Source organism: Bombina bombina, chromosome 4, assembly GCF_027579735.1.
Source record: "Bombina bombina isolate aBomBom1 chromosome 4, aBomBom1.pri, whole genome shotgun sequence".
Taxonomy (NCBI): Eukaryota; Metazoa; Chordata; class Amphibia; order Anura; family Bombinatoridae; genus Bombina; species Bombina bombina.
Genome location: NC_069502.1, coordinates 306479679 through 306505797, shown reverse-complemented (window position 1 = coordinate 306505797; position 26119 = coordinate 306479679). Strand labels below are relative to the sequence as shown.

Below are 26119 nucleotides of genomic sequence, written 5' to 3'. Positions count from 1 at the left end.
ATCTGCCGAACCGGACATCGCCACCACTATAATAAATATATTAACCCCTAATCCGCCGCACTCCTGCATCGCAAACATTAGTTAAATATTATTAACCCCTAATCTGCCGTCCCTAACATCGGCGACACCTACCTACATTTATTAATCCCTAATCTGATTGCATCAGCCAATAGGATTTTTTTCTACCTTAATTCCGATTGGCTGATAGAATTCTATCAGCCATTCAGAATTGAAGGGACGCCATCTTGGATGACATCATTTAAAGGAACCTTCATTCTGTGTTTAGCCGTCGTTTGAAGAGGATGCTCTGCGTCGGATGTCTTGAAGATGGACCCGCTCCGCGCCGGATGGATGAAGATAGAAGATGCCGTCTGGATGAAGACTTCTGCCCGTCTGGAGGACCACTTCGCCTGGCTTGGATGAAGACATCTCCCGGCTTCGTTGAGGACTTCGGCCCGGTTGGGTGAAGACGTCTCCCGGTAAGGTGATCTTCAGGGGGTTAGTGTTAGGTTTTTTAAGGGGGGATTGGGTGGGTTTTAGAGAAGGGTTGGTTGTGTGGGTGGTGGGTTTTAATGTTGGGGGAGATTGTAATTTTTTTTTCAGGTAAAAGAGCTGATTACTTTGGGGCAATGCCCCACAAAAGGGCCTTTTAAGGGCTATTTGTAATTTAGTGTAGGGCAGGGCTTTTTTATTTGGGGGGGGGGGGGCTTTTTTTATTTTTTAGGGGGATTAGATTAGGTGTAATTAGTTTAAAAATCTTGTAATTTCTTTATTATTTTCTGTAATTTAGTGTTTGTTTTTGTACCTTAGATAATTTTATTTAATTGTAATTAATTGTATTTAATTTAGGTAATTAATTTAATTGTAGTGCAGTGTAGGGTGTAATTGTAACTTAGGTTAGGTTTTATTTTACAGGTAAATTTGTATTTATTTTAGCTAGGTAGTTAATAACTATTTAATAACTATTCTACCTAGTTAAAATAAAAACAAAGTTGCCTGTAAAATAAAAATAAACCCTAAGCTAGCTACAATGTAACTATTAATTATATTGTAGCTAGCTTAGGGTTTATTTTATAGGTAAGTATTTAGTTTTAAATAGGAATTATTTAGTTAATTGTAGTAATTTTATTTAGATTTATTTAAATTATATTTAAGTTAGAGGGAGTTAGGTTTAGGGTTAGACTTAGGTTTAGGGGTTAATATGTTTATTATAGTGGTGGCGACGTTGGGGGCGGCAGATTAGGTGTTAATAAATGTAGTTAGGTTGCGGCAACAATGAGGGCGGCAGATTAGGGGTTAATAAATATAATATAGGTGTCGGCGATGTTGGGGGCAGTAGATTAGGGGTTCATAAGTATAATGTAGGTGGCGGCAGTGTCCGGAGCGGCAGATTAGGGGTTAATAATATAATGCAGGTGTCGGCAATGTCGGGCAGCAGATTAGAGGTTAATAAGTGTAATATTAGGGGTGTTTAGACTCAGGGTTCATGTTAGGGTGTTAGGTGCAGACATAAATGTATTTTCCCCATAGGAATCAATGGGGCTGCATTAGGAGCTTTACGCTGCTTTTTTGCAGGTGTTAGGTTTTTTTTCAGCCAGCTCTCCCCCATTGGGGAAATCATGCACGAGCATGTTTAGCCAGTTCACTGCTAACGTAAGCAGCGCAGGTATTGAGGTGAGATGTGGAGCTAAATTTTGCTCTACGATCACTTTTTTGCGGTTAACGCCGGGTTTGTAAAAACCCGTAATACCAGCGCTGTCTGTAAGTGAGCGGTGAGCATAAACTGCTCGTTAGCACCGCACAGCCTCTAACGCTAAACTCATAATCTAGGCACAAGTAATTTAATATTTTAACCATTTTTTTTAAAATCAATAACTTACATCCCTTTGGTCTGAAATTAATTCAATTTGTTAAAACCCCAAAACAAAATTGATATAAGATAAGATATAATGATAAGACATAAAGGGCCTAGAGGGAATAAGTTTTACTTACATACAAGACTATTCTTCAGATCTACACAAGTAATGCAAAATACGTTCATAATTTTATCACTTAACCATAGTCAATTTTAAAGGACCAGTCAACACAGTAGATTTGCATAATCAACAAATGCAAGATAACAAGACAATGCAATAGCACTTAGTCTGAACTTCAAATGAGTAGTAGATTTTCTTTTCTGACAATTTTAAAAGTTATATCTTTTTCCACTCCCCCTGTACCATGTGACAGCCGTCAGCCAATCACAAATGCATACACGTACCATGTGACAGCCATCAGCCATTCACAAATGCATACACACTTATTCTTGCACATGCTCAGTAGGAGCTGGTGACTCAAAAAGTTTAAATATAAAAAGACTGTGCACATTTTTTTAAATGAAGTAATTTGGAAAGTTGTTTAAAATAGCATGCTCTATCTGAATAATGACAGTTTAATTTTGATTGAGTGTCCCTTTAAATTCTCTTGTAAATAACATTACATGATCTGTGGGATCTTACCTGATAGGAGAGAGACAGATAACTGTGTAAAGCATCCAGATTTGCTATAAATTCATACAGATTACCACCCAGTGTCCTCAGCATGTGGTCATAGCCTGACTTTTTACAAAACTCAAAAAAATACTCCCCAAACTGCTGCAGAACTGCTTCAGGTGCAATACCTATGGAACAACAAATGTACATACAGTTGCAAATCAGCACAAATTACATATACAACTCATAGTTCTACAAAAAGTCAGTTTAACCAAATATATGTGTGGAATTTATCAATAAATTGTAAGAATAAGGTGTTAAGTAAACTGTATGGGAACTTCATACCCACCCTGAAGTTTTCTGGGACAGGGACGTAAGGGGTGCTTGTGAGAGGTGGCACACCAGAGTTTTGGTGTGTGCTATGGGTGCGGCTGGCATGTAATGGATGGGAAGGAGGGGAATAAGGGCATGTCATTGGCATAGCCCTGGAAAACTATAGGAGGGACAGTGGGCAGAATCCTAAACTGTGACCATCCTGCAATATACAGGATGACTGAGAGGTAAGGAACATTATAGATTAATTTAGGAGAAATTTCACCAGCCCTTAAATTGTCATTCAGGGTTAAATTTTCTATAGAGCTCTTTCTTTCCTAAGATATGGTGAGTCCACGGCTTGAGTAATTACTTGGGAATATCACTCCTGGCCAGCAGGAGGAGGCAAAGAGCACCACAGTTAAACTGCCAAGTATCACTCCCTTACCCACCACCCCCAGTCATTCTTTGCCTTCGGTGCATGGATGAGGTGAAGTTTAGGTGTCTGAAGAAAAATTTTGATTTAATCTACAAGCAAGTTTTGGGGCATAGCCATATTCCATGTCATTCCTTGCAGTCGTGTAGTGGTGGTTTTAAATCAGTTAGGAACTTGTAAAGAGATATTTACTACGTTTTCCTAACAATTGCTGCCCTAGTTTAGAAAGCCAGAGATGGCTACTCTGTTCTTTCTTTTTCAAAGGTCACTGTGAAGAACTGTGTCTTCTCATACCTTGTAACTGTCTACATGCCTGACAGCGGAGCAGGTAAGTGCTTTTTCTTCCAGTTGGGGAGACCATGCACTTAAATTAAAAGACACTGCTTTTTTATTGGGACATAGATAATCTTGTTGTATGGGTTACACTGGGGCATGAAGCAGGCACTGAAGCATGTGTGAGACTAACATTTAAACTCTTTTTAAAAAGAAAGGGTAAATGTTTTTATTAGGCTTTATTTTCTGACACATATTTACTTGATAAAACAATTCAAGTTTAAACTGAAAGTAAGGCTGAATTTTCTATTTAAGCAGCTTATTCATTTCCCCTTTTCCTTAAAGTAAAACGATGCAACGTTTTAAACTGTCTGGTTCGAAAAACTGGTCATTTCTGGTACTCAGTCTACCAGGGAGCTATTTTTAGTGCCTCTATGTGTCGCAGCAGTAATTTGAGCTTGACAGTTGCGGTCACATGACCGTCTTTACTTCATAACATTTCTGAGGAAAAAGTTGTTTTTCTCCATTTCTGGGTGATCCGGTCTTAATTGGTAGCGGTAAGGCACCTTAGTAATTGAGGTGTGGGGTTACCTGAGGGGTATTTTAGAAGTTTATTTGATGTTTATTAAATGTTTTTTATGGTTACATTTTCTATATTGCACAGGGCAGATTAAACTTGTAAATAAAGGTCTAGCATTAAGAAACATTTTGAAAATACCATCAGAATTCCCATACAAATCTTGCTGCATGGCTCTTCAGAGAGTTTAAAAATTTAAAGTAATCCCAATCCATTTTAAAAACTTGCAATGTGTAACCCATTAATCACATGGTTTTCAAATGGATCTGTGGTACGACAGCAATGCCATATCACTTGCAGGCTTCCCTATTGCACATCCTTGTTGGCCTGTTTTTAATGGCATATCATGAAAGACTGCAGGACTTTTTATTAAGGTTAAACATGCTAATAAACATAATTGTCTTGTTGGCTTAATGAAAAGATTGAAAATATTCCATAAATCCCAAATTTAAACTAGTAAAGTTATACTTAAAATAAAAACAATCAGCAGTGTGCAATCATAAGTGGACATTTAAACACATTAAAGGGAAATTAAACCCACAAATGTTTGTGATATTTTGTGATTCCGACAGAGTATAAGATTTAAAAAAATTGATTTGCTTAGTTCCCTTGATATTCTCTGTTGAAGCAATACCTAGGTAGGCATCTAGAGCACTACATGGCAGTTAATAGTGCAGATATTTAGTGCTCTTTCAAATGGATAACATTCTTGTAAAACTGCTGCCATATTGTGCTCCAGAAATGGGCCGGTTTCTAAGCATACGGCCCTGCTTTTCAACAAAAGATACCAAGAGAATAAATAAAAATGCTAATAGAAGTAAATAATAAAGTTGCTTAAAATTGAAAGGCTCTATCTGAATCACGGAAGAAAAATTTTGGGTTCCATAACCCTTTAAATATAAAATACTTAATTGAGAAACTTCATGAATTCATTGAGTAAAAATAAAGTATATTCAAACAAATTTGGCAGTGGTTTTGAGTATTGAATTTGATCTTTTACTTTTGGCACATATCTTTTACTTCTGTGCTAATCTATAAAAAATGTATCTAAACAAATAAACAATTTAAGTTGTTTAAGACTTACCCAACACCTGGCAGGCTTTTTCAACTAGCTGCAATGTGATTTCATCTTTGTAAACTTCATAAGTCATAAAAGTGTCCTGCACTCCAGTCTGAATTCTGCATAAAAATATTATGCAAGTTTTACATAGCAATACATAGCAAATATCAATAAATATTTATTTCTCTCATATAAAATATATATTTAGGGTGCAAAACTATGAGTGTGCCCACTACCACAACCTGCTTTTATATCAGCACTTCTAAAAAAAATTGTTTGACAAAATACATATATACATAATATATTCTCAGTATTTCGTATGACCACCGTTTGTATAAATGATTGGTTTAACTCTTTCTGGCATTGGTTCTACAAGTTTTTTACAGAATTTTACAAACCACATTTTTTTCAGAACTATTTTAAATTATCACAGAAAGCGGTAGATTATGAATGGATTGCTAACAGTTACTCGCAAGCGATAAGGGGTTAATAACGGGTATTTGTGTGTGTCAGGTTTTCCATAAAAACGTAAACTCAATTGCTAGAATGATTACCGCGTCCCAAGAGGTCTGGTTAACTGTTTTGCAAAACAAAAAAGTGTCACAAAACACATAAAAAATAAATGACATAGTACAATTACACTCATAATAACACCATCTAATAAACATTGCACAAAAATTAACATAGAGATACATACATCTAAATGTCTAAATATATACAGTATATGTTTATATGTGTGTACATATGTATTTATATGTGTATAAATGTATATACAGACATATATAGACATATAAACACATAAATACATATGTACACACACACACACACATATATATATATATATATATATATATATATATATATATATATATATATATATATATATATATATATATATATATATATATATATAATAAAAGGCCAGGTATGTTTGTATGTTTGTCAGATGCAGTAATGCGCAGTAGAGACTGCGTAAGGACAAACATACCTGGCGGCAGCGGCCATGATGGGGGTGTGTCCCACGGGAGCGGACATGATAGGGGCATGACCAGGTGGTAGTGGGCATGGCCGAGAGAGAGCGCAAAAGATGGGGGAGAGAGAGCAAAAGAGGGGGAGAGGGAGCAAAAGAGGGGGAGGAAGAGCAAAATACAGGGGAAAGAGAGCAAAAGAGGGGGAGAGAGGGCAAAAGAAAGGGGAGAGAGAGCAAAAGAGAGGGGAGAGAGAGAGGGCAAAAGAGAGGGAGTGAGAGAGCAAAAGTGAGGGGGAGAGAGAGCAAAAGAGAGGGGGGAGAGAGAGCAAAAGAAAGGGGGAGAAAGAGCAAAAGAGAGGGGGAGATAGAGAGAGTGGAAAAGAGAGGGGGGAGAGAGAGCAAAAAACAGGGGGAGTGAGAGAGCGCAAAAGAGAGGGGGGAGAGAGAGAGCAAAAGAGAGGGGGGAGAGAGAGAGTAAAAGAGAGGGGGAGAGAGAGCGCAAAAGAGAGCGGGGGAGAGAAAGAGTTCAAAAGAGAGGGGGAGAGAGGGAGAGAGAGAGCAAAATAGAGGGGGAGAGAGAGAGCAAAAGAGAGGGGGAGAGAGAGAGAGCAAAAGAGAGGGGGGGAGAGAGCAAGGGGTGGGACAGCTGTACTGCAAAAAATGGCCCGTGTACACGGGCTTTAGGACTAGTATATATATATATATATATATATATATATATATATATATATATATATATATATATATATATATATATATAAAGGGCATTGGACCCCATTGCAGTTAAGTAGATGAAAACATGTAAAATCATATTTATGTAATATTAATTTAAGAAACATTTAACTATGTATTTACTGTAAATATCTGACATTCCAATGTTCTCCACATATAAGAATATGTTCTAAGTATTTTTAAGTAGATAGTTTTATATATATATATATATATATATATATATATATATATATATATATATATATATATCTGTATATATCTATATCTATATATAATCATATACTGTATCTATATTTATATATATTTATGTGTAAATAATATATATAGGTATAGCTATATATTGAACCAAAAAAACATTAGAAATATGTAGAAATATGTATCTATGAATAAATAGAACATTTTCTTCTATGTGAAGAACATTGCAATGTGAAATATTAATATTTTCATATTGGGTTGGTGTACTTGAGAATATCTGATAGGGTTTGTGTGCGAGTAGGGTTTTTTTTCCACTTGTTTTGCTCCATTGATTTCTATGAGGGAATAGGTTATCGCACATGCGATATTCTACGTTCGGCTTTTTTCACACATCTGGTTAGCGCTCAAATGAATACAGTTTACTTTCAACTCATAATACAACCTAAGCACAACCTGACACATCTAGAGCACTTAATGCTCGAGTGGGAGCGTTAAATAGTGATCCATTGGTAATCTGGCCCAAAATGTTTAAAGATGTCACAGTGTGTTTCAGCTTTTCACTTTTCAAATGTTCCCAAAGATGTTCAATCGGGTTTATTTTCTATGACTTGAGAATAGATTGTTCTCAAAATGCTTTAATAAGCTTGTATGACATGATTACAAAACTAATGCCCTTATTCAACGGTGCCCTATCCAGGCGACTGTGAAGATGATCAGGACTATACTAATACATTTATCATCAGGTGTTAATTGTTAAAAATAAATGCAACTCAAATGTTTGCTAGGTTGTTGGTCTTTGAATAAAATACATATGGACCATTTACAAAGCTGCATAAGTGAGCCTGCTGATTTAAAACTGAAATCCTGTGAGTATGACCTGTTTGTGCACCTACTATTTTATTTGAAACGTGCTACACCATTGTGAGCTTTTTATTTTGGAGGTGAAAGAAGGTAGGTTTCACAGGGGAAAAGAGCAGCTTACATCCCCTGAGGTGACAAAGTGCCGCCAGATTCAATATTTCATGATTTAGATAGAGCATGCAATTTTAAGCAACTTTCTAATTTACTCCTATTATTAAATTTTCTTCATTCTCTTGCTATCTTTATTTGAAAAGCAAGAATGTACGTTTAGAAGCAATCCCATTTTTTATTCACAACCTGGGTTGTGCTTGCTGATTGGTGGCTAAATGCACCCACCATTAAGCAAGTGCTGTCCAGGGTCTGAACCAAAAATTGTCTGGCTCCTTAGCTTAGATGCCTTCTTTTTCAAATAAAGATAGCAAGAGAATGAAGAAAATTTGATAATAAATTAGAAAGTTGCTTAAAATTGCATGCTCTATCTGAATCATGAAAGAAAAAATTTGGGTTTAGTACCCCTTTAATATATTCTTTATTTATGACACAAAGACGACAGTTAACTTTAGAACTTTTATGTACATCCCCTAACAGACCTAAAAAAGCAATCTCTAAACTATATATTTCTATACAAGAGACCAAGGTTCAGGCCAAATCTTTAGTAATGATAAGATGGGAACGAGATTTGGGCAAAGAGATTGAGATAGCCGAATGGGAAGAAATGTTTTCTCAGGCTAGTAAGGGACTTATTAGTGCGGACCTTAGAGAGAAAATATTGAAAACATCCTTCAGATGGTATTTGACGCCAATAAAAACAGCTCATATGGCTAAGGGTAGCAGTAATCATTGCTACAGGGGCTGTAAGATAGTAGGTTCCTATATCCACATGTGGTGGGAATGCACTAAAGTAAGCAACATATGGCACAGATTGTCCAAACTACTGAGTAAGATGTTAAACGAACAGATATTTCTCACCCCAGCCAAAGCACTACTACACGAGAACATAACTAGATTTAATACACACATAAATGTGTTTTTCAGGATTCTGTGCACTATAACAAGAATAACTATCGCAAAATACTGGAAGACGGAAATACCGTCATGGGCAGAGGTCCTAGCCAGAATCCAGACGACATACTCGTTGTATGAATCAGCAGCAAGGGTATTAGATATAGAACCTTGGTTTCAAAGGGTCTGGTTCTATTGGATAATTGAAAATAATAAAGAGTGACACCTTATAATAGGAAGAGGAGGTTTAAAACGAAAGAGATGAGAAGGTATATCCTATATAGAGGTAAAAAGAAAAGGGAATTGGCTGACAGTGGACGATGAGGGGTCTCGGGTGGGTGCTCCCACCAGATGCGCAAATAATCTCAAGATACTGGGAAGATAAAGTGTGTAGTGACAGAATATAACTCTATGAAAAAAACTTTTATATTTTTGATTTGTTGGTTTAATTTGTTTGTATTAAAGTTGTTGATAGTTTATGTTGAAAATGTAAAGAAAAATACCCCCTATATTACCCGATCCCTCATTAAGAACATTATCCTAAAAGAGATTGCAAAGGAGAAATAAAAGGGGGAGGATTTATTACGGAAAACAACTCCACAGATTAATACGAAGACTACTAGTTAGAGAATATAAATACATCCTTTTGCCAAATTCTCCATGAGAGCAAACAAAGGGTGAGGTATACGAACTCTAAATAAAGAGAAAACCCTAGAGCCGGGTATGCTTTTGTCAAATGGATGTCATATTATGTTATCTGATGTATTTAAGTTGTGAAATCTATGCATATGATATAAAGAATGTGGAGATGAAGTGGAGTAAATAAAAATTATTTCAACTAAAATATTCTTTATTGGTAGACAAGTTAAAAAAAACGTCAGCGTCTGACGCATTTCAGCGTAAGCCGTAATCATAGACATTATATAAAGATGCCTTTGCTTGGTGGCATGAAAAAAGTTTTAATGATGTTAGGCAGAGAATAACCAGAATAACCTGTTGATTGTACTCATAACAAACTTTAATTGACCTTTCCGCAAGACCTAATACTCTTGGGCCACATATTAGGGCAGCGCTGTAGTGCTGCAACTGACTACCATTGCAACAAGGTTTTTCTAATGCTTATAACAATGGACTGCAATGACTAATCTGCCAGCGGAAATCTGACAGTTCACAAGGGATCACCACAATCTCTATAAGGATGCAGTAAATCAATTCAGTACATTTCAAGATATTTAGAGGTAAAATATAGTGTTATTAGAAAATGCAATCAAGTGTAGCTGAAGCTGGGGAATTATTTTGGTGGAGATCTGACAGGGTGATAGAAGTAGTTTTTAGTGCAATTTGCTAAACAATTTAAAAGTTTATTTTATAGATATTTTGCTTTAGTGTGGCAAAAACATTATTTATGCTTCCCGGATAAATTCATTTCTTTCATATTGGTGATAGTCCACAATTAATAACTCATGGGATTTACCCTCCCTACCACTTGAAGGAGGCAAAGATTCCCAAACACCACAAGCTCTATATAACCCCTACCACCTCACACATACCTCAGTCTAACGCATGGGAAACCAGAAGTGAAGTAAGAAAATAGAGCAATAATTGAAGATGCAAGGAGAAGGCAAAAAGATATACTTAAAAAGAAACAAAACCCCTTAAAAAATAAAGGATGGGGTCTAGTGGACTCTCACCTCCATTAAAGAAATTAATTTATCAGGTAAGTATAATTTATGTTTTCTTTTATACAGATGGTGAGAGTCAGTGATCTATTACTCATGGGAACTAATATCTAAGCTGTGGAGTCCACGAGTAATAACATAAAGGGAGGGATTTAAAGAAACATCTTTTTTTACTAAGAGAATTAATCCACAACCTCTATAAAAAAAAATATTTTTTATAGTATTTTTCAAATGCACTTAAAAAAATTAAACAGGTAATTTCTACCAAAAGCTAAATCAAAGGAAGCAAAAACATCAAAATGGTAGAATTTTTTTAAAAGTATGCAAAGAAAACCAAGTAGTGGTTTTACAAAATTGATGAACAGATGTCTCATTCTTTAAAGCCCATGAAGTGGCAACTGATCTGGTAGAATGAATAGTAATCCATTGCAGTAGAGGCTGACCTGCCTCCAAATAGCTGTGAATCCAATGTTTCAACCAAAAAGCAAAAGAAATGTCAAGCGTCTTCTGTCCTGCCTTAGACCAAGCAGACACTCATCCACCATCTAAGCAGCAGGTAACCAAACCAGTACTGAAACAAATCAGTAGAGGTTAGAGAATATAACTATATTGTAGATCCATAAAGGGAGGCAACAGAAAAGACCTGTGACCTATTATGAAATTCCCATGAGGTGAATGAAAGAATTATAAACAATACCGCAAATAAATCCCTCTGACAATCACTGCACACTGAGAGGAATCTGGGCCTAAAATACACTGAAAATCCCTCTATATGAAGAAACTCATGCACATCTTCATTCTTCAGCCACCTCCAGTGGAGGCAAAGAAAAGAATGAATTATGTGGGATGTAGGAGGGGTTATATAGAGCCCCCTTGAGGTTTATGAATCTTTGCCTCCTCCAAGTGGTAGGGAAGATAATTCCCATGAGTTATGGATTGTGGACTCACTTCCTGTATGAAAGAAATATAGATTTTACAGCTTAAGCACACATGAACTATTAGTCAGTAGTATTTAACTACTAGTAAAGTATTCTGCCTGTGTTCTCCTAAGTAGGTAAAAGTATCCCAGAAGTCTTTAGAGTACATCCCATTTTTGTGTATATCCCTTTTCATTCTGCTCGCTAGCTTAAATTTATATTTACCCAAGAAAGGGCCTATCTGAAGACTTACAGACTTGTCTCAGGAGTCAGTAGATAAAAAAAAAAACACACAAGTGGTCTGGGAAGACCTAAGTATGTCACTACTATGAGCTTGATGAAACTGGAATCTGGGACATGCTGTTTTTAATCATATTTGTACTGAAAATATATTTAATTTACATTTCTGAAAGACCTTCCTTCTAAAAGCTGCCTATAAATAGACTATTACATTGAATTGGTACCATTTAGTAAAGGTTTATAAGCACAATTTGCAAGGGTGTACAACTGGGTCTTAATGAGACTAGGAACAGAAGGATATCATAGCTATAGAAGAAACAGCCTTCACATTACAATTAGAATATTTCTTCCACAACTTATGCCAAAAAGAATTGCAGAATGTATACAGAGAGCCAAAGTAAGCTTTAGAAGCCTTCTGTTCTATTCTAGAACAAAATGAACCACAAAAAAGATTATCTTTATCAAGTCTTCATGAGATCCTCAGTAGATTACAGATACTATATGATAATCTAACCTCATTGTTTAAGAAGATCCTCCTCATCAAGATATGTTGTGTCTAAAACAATGCCTAGAAAAACTTCCCCATTTAATGGTGCCATATATTTTTAGGGTAAACTGACTTGTCATTCCAAACTCTGAAGGGGCTGGATTACTAAAGCACTATGGCATACTGGTCTTCTGCAATAGAAACCTTTATGTGAATATTATTCATGTAAAAAGTTAAGGACTCCTTGAGTATTGATCTTCTTAAAGAAGCAAACAGAACCTTGTTGAAGACCTTTGATTCTGTTGTCAGTAAAAAAATAAGACATGGTAATGGAAGTGATCCTCTGTAATTTTTAGATCTTTATACTGCAGGGATTGTTTTATGAAATGGGGACTGCTCATAACTCTGTACCGGACTTTGTTTTTATGATTACTAGTTGCAATTGCTCCTAAAAGTAAAGATCATTTAAACTCTGCTTAAAACCTGGGTCCATCTTTGTGCTTGCACTATTATTAATATTCTGCTTGACATATATGTCCAACTTAACACTTTTTCATCCAGACTAAAGACATGTTGAGGCATATAATTGTGTTCTTCAAGTGCTGCCTGGTGTTGTAATGGAATTTTCTGTGCAACAACTGAACCAGCTGCTCCAGCCTTATTTGCAACACTAAAGTTATGAAACCTTTTCTGCTAGCACTAAAAATGATGAAACTACCAAGAAACTTTAAACTTTTTTGCGTTAGCTTAGATAATACAGGAGGATACATGAGCAGTGTGTGGAATGATTTCCAGGTCATTGTGCCAACATTCTATCAAATTGAATCAATTTAATTTATTGCTTGTAACATTTAAATAGTTTGAATATATATATATATTTTGCTCAATTTGTAATATCAGCGCAATTAAAAAGGCTTGTGAAAACACGATATCACTTTTGCGCCTCACTTGTAATCTAGCCCTTAATTTTTACCAAATATATCCAGAAATATCTATCACATAAGATCTTTCTCTACAAAATGAAGATCGTATCAGGCGTATAGTGTGCAAAATACTTCTACAACATTGTGAAAATAATTAAGAATGTTACAATATTAACAATCACATTTAAAGGGACATGACACCCAAAAATGTTAGTTTGGGATTCAGACAGAAGTAAATTGGAAACAGTTTAAAAATTGTATGCTCTGTTATCAAATTTGCTTCTTGTCCATGGTATGTTTTGTTGAAGCAGTCTAGAGCGCTTCATGGCAGGAAATAGTGCTGCCATCTAGTGCTCTTGCGAATGGATAACATTCTTACAAATTTGCTGCCATCTAGTGCTCTAGATACATGCACGCTCCTGAGCTTATCTCTCTGCTTTATTACAAAAGATATAAAGAGAACAAAGAAAATGTGATAATAGAAGTAAATTAGAATGTTGTTTAAAATTGCATGCTCTATCATATTCAAAAGAAAAATGTGGTGTTTCATGTCCTTTGCGCATGGATAAGGAACATATATCTCTATTAGTTTTTTTTTATTATTTATTAAGATGCATTCAATTCTAAAATTCCTATATGATATCTGATTATAACTTCTAAAGCGCTTTGTACTAAAACACATTTTCCAGGTGAAACAAAAGCATTATACATTATTTTTTGTCTTGAAATACTTTTAAAATATTAACTGGAACTAATATATCAGTATCAAATGTTTAACACCCATTATGTATGTATGTATGTATTGGGTACTTGTAAAGCGCAGCTAATCACCCGTAAGGGTCTCAAGGCGCTGCTCATTTTATCGACCTCGGAAGGATGAAAGGCTGAGTAGACCTCACCGGGGATCGAACCTGCAACCCTTGGGTTGCTACAGAGCTCAACCACAGTGCCTTAGCATGCTGAGCTATCTGTCCATTAAAACTCATTGGCTGGGGATACTTCTAACTAATAATTATTGCTTGATAGCTTGTGCTACTATGGCTGATAGCTACAAATGCTCCTTTTATACAACTGAAACTGCTATATCATTTTTTATTTTTTGGGGGGATTAATTAAAAACAGCTTTCACAAAAATATAAAATGAGCCTTTTTAAATGTTTTCAATACAATGTCCCTTTAACAGGAAAATTAAGTTTTATTAAGCAACAATCTATTCAAATTGTTAATAACACCATCAATTCAAATAAACTTTGAACTGTAGTCTTAAAATAGGACATATACTATTACAAATATGCTAGCTCTTATCTGAAAGGATTTAATTTACTGGTTACTCCTGAATCGCAGGATTAACATTAGCATAGCCTTCTTCTACTTTGTATAAGAACCTTTGTTTTGTCTGACATTCTGTTTTGTTGCATAAAAGGGACAGTCAACTCAAAAATGTTACAGTCTTGAGAAAGGCCCAAGGAAGGGCCGAAACGCGTTGGCTATTTTATGGTAAGCCTCATTTCAGTTAGATTTAGGATTTATTTAGCGTTATTGCACCATTTTGTTATTTGTATTCCACAGGTACACTGGGAATTTATGTTCTATTTTTGGATTTATTGTACCATTTCTATTTTTGGATTTATTGTACCATTTCTGGTATGAACCTTACCACCGAATACACAGAAAAATAACTATAAGCACCTAATCATATTTTCTTTTTTCTTTTCAATTGTGTTTTAAACTGAACTAATTGGATTGCTATTTTTCACTATTTTTCACTATTTTTATTTTGTGGCAATAGATTTTTCATTTTGTATTTATATTTTTAATTTTTTAAATTTTTTGGTTTCATCACCATTTTTTGCACAATTTTTGAGACAAAACTTTAGTGCTTCCATTTTTTGGACACCGTCACATCATCTTTTCTGCACATCATTTTTTTCCCCACAGGAGAGACTTTATTTAGGAGCTTTCTATAGGACTAAATTGCCCATACAAGACTGGGATAATCACTCACACCCTGTGAATCAGGGATTACTCATATTGTATGCGGAAACGCATATATACTGACAAATGTTATTTTTAGTAATTTAAGATTGTTATTGTAGATCGTCCATTTAGAACTATTTAGGATGTTTTAGGACTGTTTTTTTAGTATTCCATTTGTTGGTGTACTATCCCTCCTAACCGAGGCATAGCACAATACACTCCAAGATACATATCTATATTGTAATCTTCACCTATTATGGTTATGTATTGATTTTAATTTTTTGTGTAACATGGATCCATGAAAAAATTTTATGTGATATTTTTATGTTGTGAAATTATCTACTGGTCATTTTTATATTTTATATACTATTTTATCATTTTGTATACGCCAATAAATTTGCCGTAATCGCCATCTATCACCTCTATTTATTATATAAACATTCCCGGATTATCCTCTGCCCACTTTGAGGCGCTCCCTAGATTCCCTCCTCATTTGCAACTAACTCCAAGATATACTAGGTGTCTTGTTTTTCTGGGGAGCTAGTAGGATACAGAGAAGGCGCTGTGAGAAAACCACATTTTTCAAAAATGTTAATGGTTTAAAAAGATAGATAATCCCTTTATTACCCATTCTCCAGTTTTGCATAACCAACACTGTTATATTAATACACTTTTTACCTCTGTGATTACCTTGTGTCTAAGCCTCTTCTGACAGCCCCTTGATCACATGAATTTTTATTTATTATCTATAGACTTGCATTGTAGCCAATTAGTGCTGTGTTTGCCACAACCCACAGATTTGAGTACAAGGTTATCTATATGGCTCACATGAACTAGCACTCCCCTATTGTGAAAAGCAAATAAAAAAGCATGTGATAAGAGGCTGTCTTTAGTGGCTTAGAAATAGACAGAAATGTAGAGGTTTAAATGTTATAAAGTATATTAATATAACAATGTTTGTGCAATGCTGGGGAATGGGTAGTAAAGACATTATCTTTTTAAACAATAACAATGTTGGTGTTGACTGTCCCTTAAGCACCCTGCATACTTCAAAATGCCTCCACTTAAATGTTAGACAGATTGCACAACACATTATCAATAATAATAATAATAGTAACAGTAATAATAATAATAATATTTTTAATAATGCTCTTGGTCTAATACAGTGCATGTAAATGTTAATACCCTGTCGTCCAGAAAGGACTGCAACATATTTCATCACTATCTGGTAGTCAAGGGGTTTAAGTAATTGCATGCATAACTAACAGAGACAATAATGCATTTGATTACTATAACCAAGACAACCTCAGGATTTTAGCTAGGCATAAATTAAAGGGACAAATGTCATTTTATCCTTAGAGATAGAGGGCATGAGCTACTGTAATAGAAATGCTGTCAAATAATGTTGAGATATTTAGCAGTGAACTAAACTGACTTTTTACATTTCAATTTTAAGTAATATTAAGGTTAAAAATTATGAATGCAAATATTTTTTGTACACAAAAAGACCTAAAGAATATACATATTGGGGTCAATTTATCAAAGCTTCAACTGTGAATATGCTGTAATTCTGCATCAAATTAAGCACAAAATTGATACGCCAAAGTTAACAATGCATCAACATAGCAAAATGTAGGCCAATTCACTGTGACATACGCTGCTGTGAAATTAGTTTGATGCAAATTGATGCTCACAATATTTAAGCGTACTACTGGTAATCCGCCTTTACATACGACTCTATTTGACCAAATTGATTGATGCAGCGAACCTGATTTTCAATCCGCCACCTTTTGAGCAAGCGAATGCCATAGGAATCAAATTACTAGACAATAAAAGGGGCATGTCTACCAACACAGAAAGGTTTAGTTATATGCTGTTTGTCCTCTCATTACAGTCATTGAACATGATTAATGTCTTTAAATTTGCAATACTCCTTTAATCAAAAATATACCGTAATTATACAAAAGTACATTTATGTAACAGTTATTGTTTGTACTTGTATAACCAACTAAATATTACCTTAAAGACCTGTTCTTATTTATGGACAAGAAAGAAATGTTGTAAGTAAAATGGCATACAGAGTAAAAACTGTATGAAAACGCAAGTCACATGATGGACATGTAATGATGATCATACACAATTCTGGCTAGATTATTTGATGAATAATGAAATCCACACCATTGATGCTTTAAAATTATCGACAGTAAGTTGCTATTCCCGTCATGTTTGATGCATGAGTTTGACAGGTTCTTTTATAAGTAAGGACGTTGAATGGAGATTCGTGACGGCAATGTACAACGAGCGTATTTAACACAACGAATGTTGTCAGGTTGACACTTTGATAAATTGACCCCATTGTCTATTGCACTGCCAAAAAATATAAATAAATGATAGATAGATAAATAGATGATAGATAGATAGATAGATAGATAGATAGATAGATAGACAAATCCTTGCATAAATAACAATACATCTATTGAACAGAAGATGGTAAGAGTAAGACATTCCAGCTGTTACTTGCTCTAAAAATGTCTTTTCTGAGGGAATTTCTGCAAATGTAAGTTTTCTTGTGTTCACAACACAGTCATATCTACAAAATCACCTCAAAATCAAGTATAACTAAAGTAAAGTAGCTACCAAATAAATTATACCACTGTCAGACTAACCAATCAGGAGATGCTATTTCACAATCTAAAAGTCAATATAAAACTTAAAATAGTCAAATTGTTTTTAAGAAATAAAAACAAAGGGATAGTTACTAATTAGTTATGAGCTTCTTGAAGTCTGATTCCTCTTTGGCTGTGTTTATCTTCTTTTTTTTATAACAAACTGTTCTCATATTTACTATTATAGAATACCCTGACAAAAAGTAGTTAAGTCTTCATCAAAGAAAGAAGCCCAATTTTTTTTTTTAAATGAACAGAAGACCGTTGACTTTGGTCTATTTAAATTTGATCTTTGGGTCCAAGATAGACTATTACCCAACCCCCATGTGTGTTTTTGGACTTACTGAGTTAGTTTTTGCGAATTTATCTTTTCCAAATAGCAACAGTATGGTTGTTACTGAGCTTGTGCACAATCTTCACTTCAAAAGGGTATATATTAAATACCCTCAATTAATGAGGTCAATATTGAGTTTGTGTTAAATACGGTATTTCCTTAATCTCTACTTGCTCTTTACAGGATCTCTTCCTTTATTTAACTCCATTATGCTTTTTGGAGCATGGTGATCTTCTCTCTTTTGAGAAGTAGCATTTTGAAAGTTTTTTGATCCTCTTCTTTAAAGATTGTGGTGATACTACCTGAATATAAGTTCACAAAGTTAATATTGAAAAAGATTTCTCTATTGTGCCTTTTCACCACTCATCTTTTAAGGCAGCTGAAAGCATAGGAGTAAAAACAATAGCATGGTAAGTAGTAATCATGCTAGCTACTGTAGTACCCAGCAGTTTAACATCCCTTTAAAAAATGTTAAGATACACATTTATCCTAATATAACTTACCCTTCAGTGGAATATATAGACAGACTCAGTGATACTTTTGTTTCTTCAAAGCAACATTTTGAGAAACTATGTAACAAGTTTAAAGGGACAGTCAACACCAGAATTTTGTTGTTTTAAAATATAGATAATCCCTTAATTACCCATTCCCCAGTTTTGCATAACCAACACAGTTATAATAATAAATGTTTTACCTCTGTAATTACCTTGTATCTAAGCCTCTGCAGACTGCCCCTTATTTCAGTTATTTTGACAGACTTACATTTTAGCAAATCAGTTCTTACTCCTCTGTAAATCCATGTGCATGAGCTCAATGTTATCTATATGAAGCACATGAACTAACGCCATCTAGTGTTGAAAATATGTCAAAATGCATTTAGATTAGAGGCGGCCTTCAAGGTCAAGTCCAAAAAAAGGGACAATCAAGTCCAAAAAACAAAATTTATGCTTACCTGATAAATTTCTTTCTTTCTTGAAACGATGAGTCCATGGATCATCTAATTACTAATGGGAATATCACTCCTGCCCAGCAGGGGGCAGCAAAGAGCACCACAGCAAAGCTGTTAAATATCACCTCCATTCCCTCCAACCCCAGTCATTCGACCGAAGCAAAGGAGAGAAAGGAAGCAACAAGGTGCAGAGGTGTCTGAAGTTTATAACATACCAACAACCCTGTCCAAAAAAAGAACAGGGCGGGCCGTGGACTCATCGTGTCAAGAAATAAATACATTTATCAGCTAAGCATAAATTTAGTTTTCTTTCTAATGACACAATGAGTCCACGGATCATCTAATCATTATTTGGAATCAATACCCAAGCTAGAGTATACAGATGATAAGGGAGGGACAAGGCAGGGAACCTAAATGGAAGGCACCACTGCTTGAAGAACCTTTCTCCAAAAAGAGGCCTCAGCCGAGGCAAAAATGTAAAATTTATAGAATTTAGAAAAAGTGTGAAGAGAGGACCAAGTTGCAGCTTTGCACATAAGCTTCATTTTTGAATGCCCAGGAAGAGGAAACAGCCCTCATAGAATGATCCGTAACTCTCTCAGGAGGCTGCTGTCCAGCAGTTTCATAGACAAACCGAATGATACTCTTCAGCCACAAAGAAAGAGAAGTAGCCGTAGCTTTCTGCCCCTTATGTTTCCCAGAGAATACCACAAACAGAGCAGAAGACTGAGGAAAATCCTTAGTCGCCTGCAAATAGAATTTTAATGCACACACCATGTCCAGATTGTGCAGAAGCCGTTCCTTCTGAGAAGAAAGATTAGGACACAAGGAAGGAACAACAATATCCTGATTAATGTTCCGATCTGAAACTACTTTAGGGAGAAACCCTAACTTAGTATGCAAAACTACCTTATCCTAATGAAAATTAAGGTAAGGAGATTCATACTGTAATGCCAAGAGTTCTGACACTCTACAAGCAGATGATATAGCAACAAGAAACAAAAATTTCCAAGATAACAACTTAATATCTAAGGAATGCATAGGCTCAAACGGAGCCCCTTGAATAACCTTAAGCACTAAATTAAGACTCCAGGGAGGAGTAACTGGCTTGAACACAGGCCTGATCCTGAACAAGGCCTGACAAAATGATTGCACATCTGGGACGTCAGCCAGACGTTTATGTAACAAAATAGACAAGGCAGATATTTGCCCCTTTAGGGAACTTGCCGATAAACCCTTCTCCAAACCTTCTTGGAGAAAGGACAGAATTCTAGGAATCCTAACTCTACTCCAAGAGTAGCCCTTGGATTCCCACCAATATAGATATTTACGCCATATCTTGTGGTAAATCTTTCTAGTCACAGGTTTACCAGCCTGAATAATGGTCTCAATGACCAATTCCAAAAATCCACACTTGGATAAAATTAAGCGTTCAATCTCCAAGCAGTCAGCTCCAGAGAAACTAGATTTGGGTGAAGGAAGGGCCCCTGAAGTAGAAGGTCCTTCCTCAACAGAAGTCTCCAAGGTGAAAGGGATGACATGTCCACCAGGTCTGCATACCAAGTCCTGCGAGGCCACGCCGGTGCAATGAGGCTCACTGATGCCCTCTCCTGCTTGATTCAAGCAATGACCCAAGGTAGAAGAGCGAACAGAGGAAATAGGTATGCAAGACTAAAATATCAAGGTACCACCAGGGCGTCTATCAGTACAGCCTGAGGGTCCCTTGACCTCGACCCATACATTGGCAGTTTGGCATTCTGCCGAGATGCCATGAGATCCAATTCCGGCTGACCCCATTTGAGAATCAGACTGGAAAATACTTCCGGATGGAGTTCCCACTCCCCCCGGGTGAAAGGTCTGCCTGCTCAGGAAGTCCTCCTCCCAGTTGTCCACTCCTGGGATGTGAATCACTGACAGGCAGAAATTGTGGGTCTCCGCCCACTGAATTATCTTGGCTACCTCTGTCATGGCCAAGGAACTCTGCGTTCCTCCCTGATAGTTGATGTAAGCCACTAAAGTTATGTTGTCCGACTGTAACCTGATGAATCGGGCCGAGTTTAACTGAGGCCAGGAGAGCATTGAAGATTGCTCTCAGCTCCAGAATGTTTATCGGTAGAACAGACTCCGACCGAGTCCATGTTCCCTGAGCCTTTAGAGAGCCCCAGATTGCTCCCCATCCCAGAAGGCTGGCGTCTGTTGTCACAATCACCCAAGAGGGTCTGCGAAAGCAGGTTCCTTGGGAGAGATGATCCTGAGACAACCACCAAAAAAGTTAGATCCGCATAATCTCCGTTCCACTGACTGAGCATGCTTAACTGCAGAGGTCTGAGGTGGAAACAAGCAAACAGGATGATTTCCATTGCCACTACCATTAGACCGATTACCTCCATGCACTGAGCCACTGATGGCCAAGGAGAGGACTGAAGCGCTAGGCAACAATCAAAAATCTTTGATTTCCTGACTTCTGTCAGAAAAATCTTCATTGATAAGTAATCTATTATGGTTCCCAAGAAAATACCCTTGTATTTGGAACTAAGGAACTCTTTTCCAAATTTACCTTCCATCCGTGAGATCGCAGGAAAGATAACAACATTTCCATGTGGGATCTTGCTTGTTGATGGTGTCTGAACCAGAATGTTGTCCAGATAAGGTGCCACTGCAATTCCCCACACAGAGCACCGCCAACAGAGATCCCAGAACCTTTGAGAAAATTCTGGGAGCTGTGGGAAGGCTGAATGGAAGAGCCATGAACTGGAAGTATTTGTCTTGAAATGCAAACCTTAGAAACTTGTGATGGTCCCTGTGGATGGGGATATGCAGGTACGCTTCCCTTAAATCCACCGTTGTCATAAATTGACCCTCTTGGACCAAAGGAAGAATGGAACGAATAGTTTCCATCTTGAAGGACGGCACTCTGAGGAATTTGTTTAGACTCTTGAGATCTAAAATTGGTCTGAAGCTTCCCTCCTTTTTGGAAACCATGAACAGATTGGAATAGAATCCCAGACGCCGTTCCTGTATCAGAACAGGAACAATCACTCCCAGGTCCGAGGCCGGAAAGGACCAGAACACAGTGTAGGAACTCCTCTCTTTTTGTCTGGTCTACAGATAATTTTGAAAGCAGAAACCTGCCCCTAGGAGGAAATGTCTTGAACTCTAGTTTGTATCCCTGGGACATGATGTCCACCGCCCAGGGATCCTGAACATCTTGAACCCAAGCCTGAGTGACGAAGAAGGAAAGTCTGCCCACCCACAAGATCCGGTCCTGGATCGGGGGCAGGCCCTTCATGCTGTTTTTGATTCAATAGCAGGCTTTTTGTATTGTTTTCCCTTGTTCCAAGACTGATTGGTTCTCCAGGAAGGCATGGACTGCTCCTGCTTGGAAGAGGGAGTGGAAGGATTTCCGTTAAAATTTTGAAAGGAACGAAAATTACTCTGACATCCCTTTTGTTTATTTCTCTTATCCTGACAAAGGAAATTGCCCTTTCCTCCCGTAATGTCAGAAATTATTTCCGTCAAACCCGGTCCAAATAAGGTCTTTCCCTTGTAAGGAATCGCTAAAAGTTTAGACTTAGATGACACATCCGCAGACCAAGATTTTAACCATAAATCTCTGCAGCCAGAGCGGCAAAACCAGAAATATTAGCTCCCAGCTTAATAACCTGAAGTGAAGCATCCCTGATAAAGGAGTTGTCCAATTTAAGGGCCTTTATCCTATCCTGGATTTCATCGAGGGGAGTGCCTGTCCGAATAGAATCAGACAATGCATCAAACCAGTATGCTGCCGCGCTAGTGACAGTAGCAATACAAACCACAGGCTGCCATTGTAAACCCTGCTGTACATTCATTTTTTTGTGTAACCCCTCTAACTTCTTATCCATAGGATCCCTAAAGGAACAACTATCCTCTATGGGAATAGTAGTTCTCTTGGCTAGCGTGGAAATTGCCCCTTTCACCTTGGGTACCGTCTGCCAAGACTCCTTGATAGAATCTGCTATAGGACACATCTTTTTAAATATAGGTGATGGAGAAAAAGGGATACCCGGTCTCTCCCATTCCTTAGCAATAATCTCTGGAGCTCGATCCGGTACAGGAAAAACTTTCACCATGGAAGGTACATCAAAATATTTGTTTAGCTTACTGGATTTTTTAGGATTGACAACTACTGTGGTGTCGCTGTCATCCAGTGTAGCTAAAACCTCCTTGAGTAACAGACGGAGGTGTTCTAGCTTAAACCTGAAGGATACAACTTCAGTATCAGCAGGAGGAATTACACTGTCTGAGTCTGAGATTTCACCCTCAGATGCTACCTAAGTATCCTCCTCCTCAGGCTTCTGACAGGGGGCATTTGAAATAGCAACAACTGTGTCAGTAACTTCACTTACTGATTGTTTACTTTTCCTCTTGCATTTTCCCTGCAGCATGGGAAAAGCAGACAACGCATCAGATACCGCAGAGGACATGAGACTAGCGATGTCTTGCAATGTAACTCCAGGTGGAGTTTGAGAGGAAGTGCAGGGCACTGCATGTGTGAGTGATAACATTTGGGACACTTGAGGAGAAAGCTGTGGCATATATTGAACATTATCATTAGACTCCTGAACAGCATCTGCCTTAGACAATGTTGGCTCAGAAAAAAGTCTATCCCTGTAATTTAAAGTTCTCTCAATACATGAGGAATAGAAAGGGATTGGTGGTTCCACATTAGCATCAAAACTTGGTCCATTCTGACTCACAATGGAACAAATTACCAAAAAAACAAAACTTAAATTTTAGATAAAAATTAAAACACAAAAAAAGTTACTGTTTTTCGTTAAATTTTAAAACGTAACTTTTTTATTTTTTGCAGTAAGGAACTAAATAGTGTTACACAAGTACTACTGACAACCTCTACACCTCAGCTTAGCTTTGCTGAGGTGCCTACCTGCCCTGCTGACACGGATAGTATTCCCAGTAGAAGATCCGGAACTCGACTTGCAGCACAATGAAAAGCTGTCCTGTCCTAATAACGCAGCATTAAGTCTTTATTATGCGCTTTCCTGTCTGAGTCTGCTATCTGACATGACCTATGTCACCCTCCGGTTACAGGAGGGTTATGCAAAACTGGGGAATGGTAATAAAGGGATTCTCCTTCTTTTTAAACAACAAAAATTCTGGTGTTGACTGTCTCTTTTGCTTGGGACTGTCTACACTCTGAAAATAAGTTTTATAAAAACTTACTTTCCCGATTAGAGGGGATTTCTTACTAACTTTAATCTCTAAAATGGTAGAGTTCATAAAAAAACAATAATCTCTTTGAGGAAGCAAGTAACAAAATAACAAATCCCAAAGATAAGTCCTTAGCTTAGTCACTGCTTAATCAATAAAAGCAACACACATAAAGGCCACAAATGGTCTTTAACAGACCTTACAGACTAAGACACTGATATTCAAAGGATTCTCCAGCTTGGAGAGAAATTGCAGTTCAGACTTCACATTGGGGCCTATTTATCAAAGGTCTTGCGGACCTGATCCGACAGTGTGGATCAGGTCCACAAGACCTCACTGAATGCGGAGAGCAATACGCTCTACGTATTCAGCATTGCACCAGCAGCTCACAAGAGCTGCTGGTGCAACACCACCCCCTGCAGACTTGCGGCCAATGGGCCGCCAGCAGGGGGGTGTCAATCAACCCGATCGTACTTGATCGGGTTGATTTCCGGCGATTCCTGTCCGCCTCATCAGAGCAGGCGGATAGGGTTATGGAGCAGCAGTCTTTAGACCGCTGCTTCATAACTGCTGTTTCTGGCGAGTCTGAAGGCTCGCCAGAAACACGGGCCCACAAGCTCCGTTAGGAGCTTGATAAATGGGCCCCATGGGCTCAAGTCACTGAATATTCAAAAGAAGAAGGGCAGAACTCTTCATCACTGTGAGATCTCTCTCATTTATGTATGTGAGAGACAAGCAGCCCAGAGCAATATAGCACTTTGTGATATCAAAGTTTTGTTACACTTACACTTTGTGTATTGTATTTTTTATTACTTTACACTTCAGAATGGGTCCTTTCAGTATTACTGCATTTAGATTTAGCTCTAGCAGTGATTTTACAAAATCTGATTATGATTTGAAAGTTTCTATGTTACTTTAACAAATTAGGATCATACTTTTTATATTTCTGTGTAGATTTTACAAATTGCATTGCACCTTGTATTTGCTGCATTGCAAACAAAAACTGACAGTTTCTGAAAGTGGGAGGGACACGGCAGTTTCCTTGGCTGAACAGGGGAGTTCCCAGTGTATTTTTAAAGCTCTCTCACCAGCCTTGTGAAATTTTGTAAGAAGTTTACACAAGCTGGTTCCACTGATTTATTCAGACAGATGTATGCAGGTGAAGTTTGCTAAAAATTTACAATACACTTATTCAACTATTCAACTAACAGAAACTTAATATATATACTAAAATATAGACAAAAACAAGATACATTGAAGTGATAACATTTCATTTTAATTTGTAATTAATGCATACTGAGCCTTTATATAAGCCCCAGGAGTTCTCCATTTACCTTCCCTCTCCCAAGTGAAATTGTGTATCCCAGAGAGCTTAATTACTTTTTATGGAAGGTATCTCTCATCTCCCTTGGACTTCCAGGTTCTTACCCTTTTCTTAGAAAATTTTGTGACTTCAGCCTGTGAAGTCTGCTCTATAGTCTCTCTCCAAACTAGAGAATGTTTGATTATCTGGCCCATAGAAAGTAACAAAGCTCTTTGGGAAGCTGGCAGTTTTTCAGTTTCAATTTAAATAGAAATGCAAAGTGCAATGCAATTTGTAAAACAAAGTGCAAAGTGCAATAATAATGTGTTAAAGTTACACAGAAACTGTGAAAGCATAATCAGAATTTGTAAAATCCCAATCCTAAATGCACTGCTATATACAATATAACATATAAAATAGAAGGTGAAAAGTTTAAATGTAATAAAAGTTAATCTGAATTCTAAAATGATATAAAACACAGAGTGTAAATGCAGCAGAACTCTCATGTCCTGAAATGTTATATTGCACTTGGCTTGTCTCTCCTTCA

The 26119-nt window shown here is 36.9% G+C and overlaps 1 protein-coding gene across 1 annotated transcript in view; it reads right to left on the bottom strand.

Moving 5' to 3' along the window:
* The window catches only part of LOC128657351 (guanylate cyclase soluble subunit beta-2-like), a 197775-nt gene that overhangs the window by 136016 nt on the left and 35640 nt on the right, over window positions 1-26119 (bottom strand). The window contains exons 4-5 of the mRNA XM_053711665.1: window positions 5154-5248; window positions 2499-2659 (exon numbers count right to left, since the gene is read on the bottom strand). Coding sequence (XP_053567640.1) covers window positions 2499-2659; window positions 5154-5248 — 256 coding nt within the window. The remainder of the gene's footprint in view (window positions 1-2498; window positions 2660-5153; window positions 5249-26119) is intronic.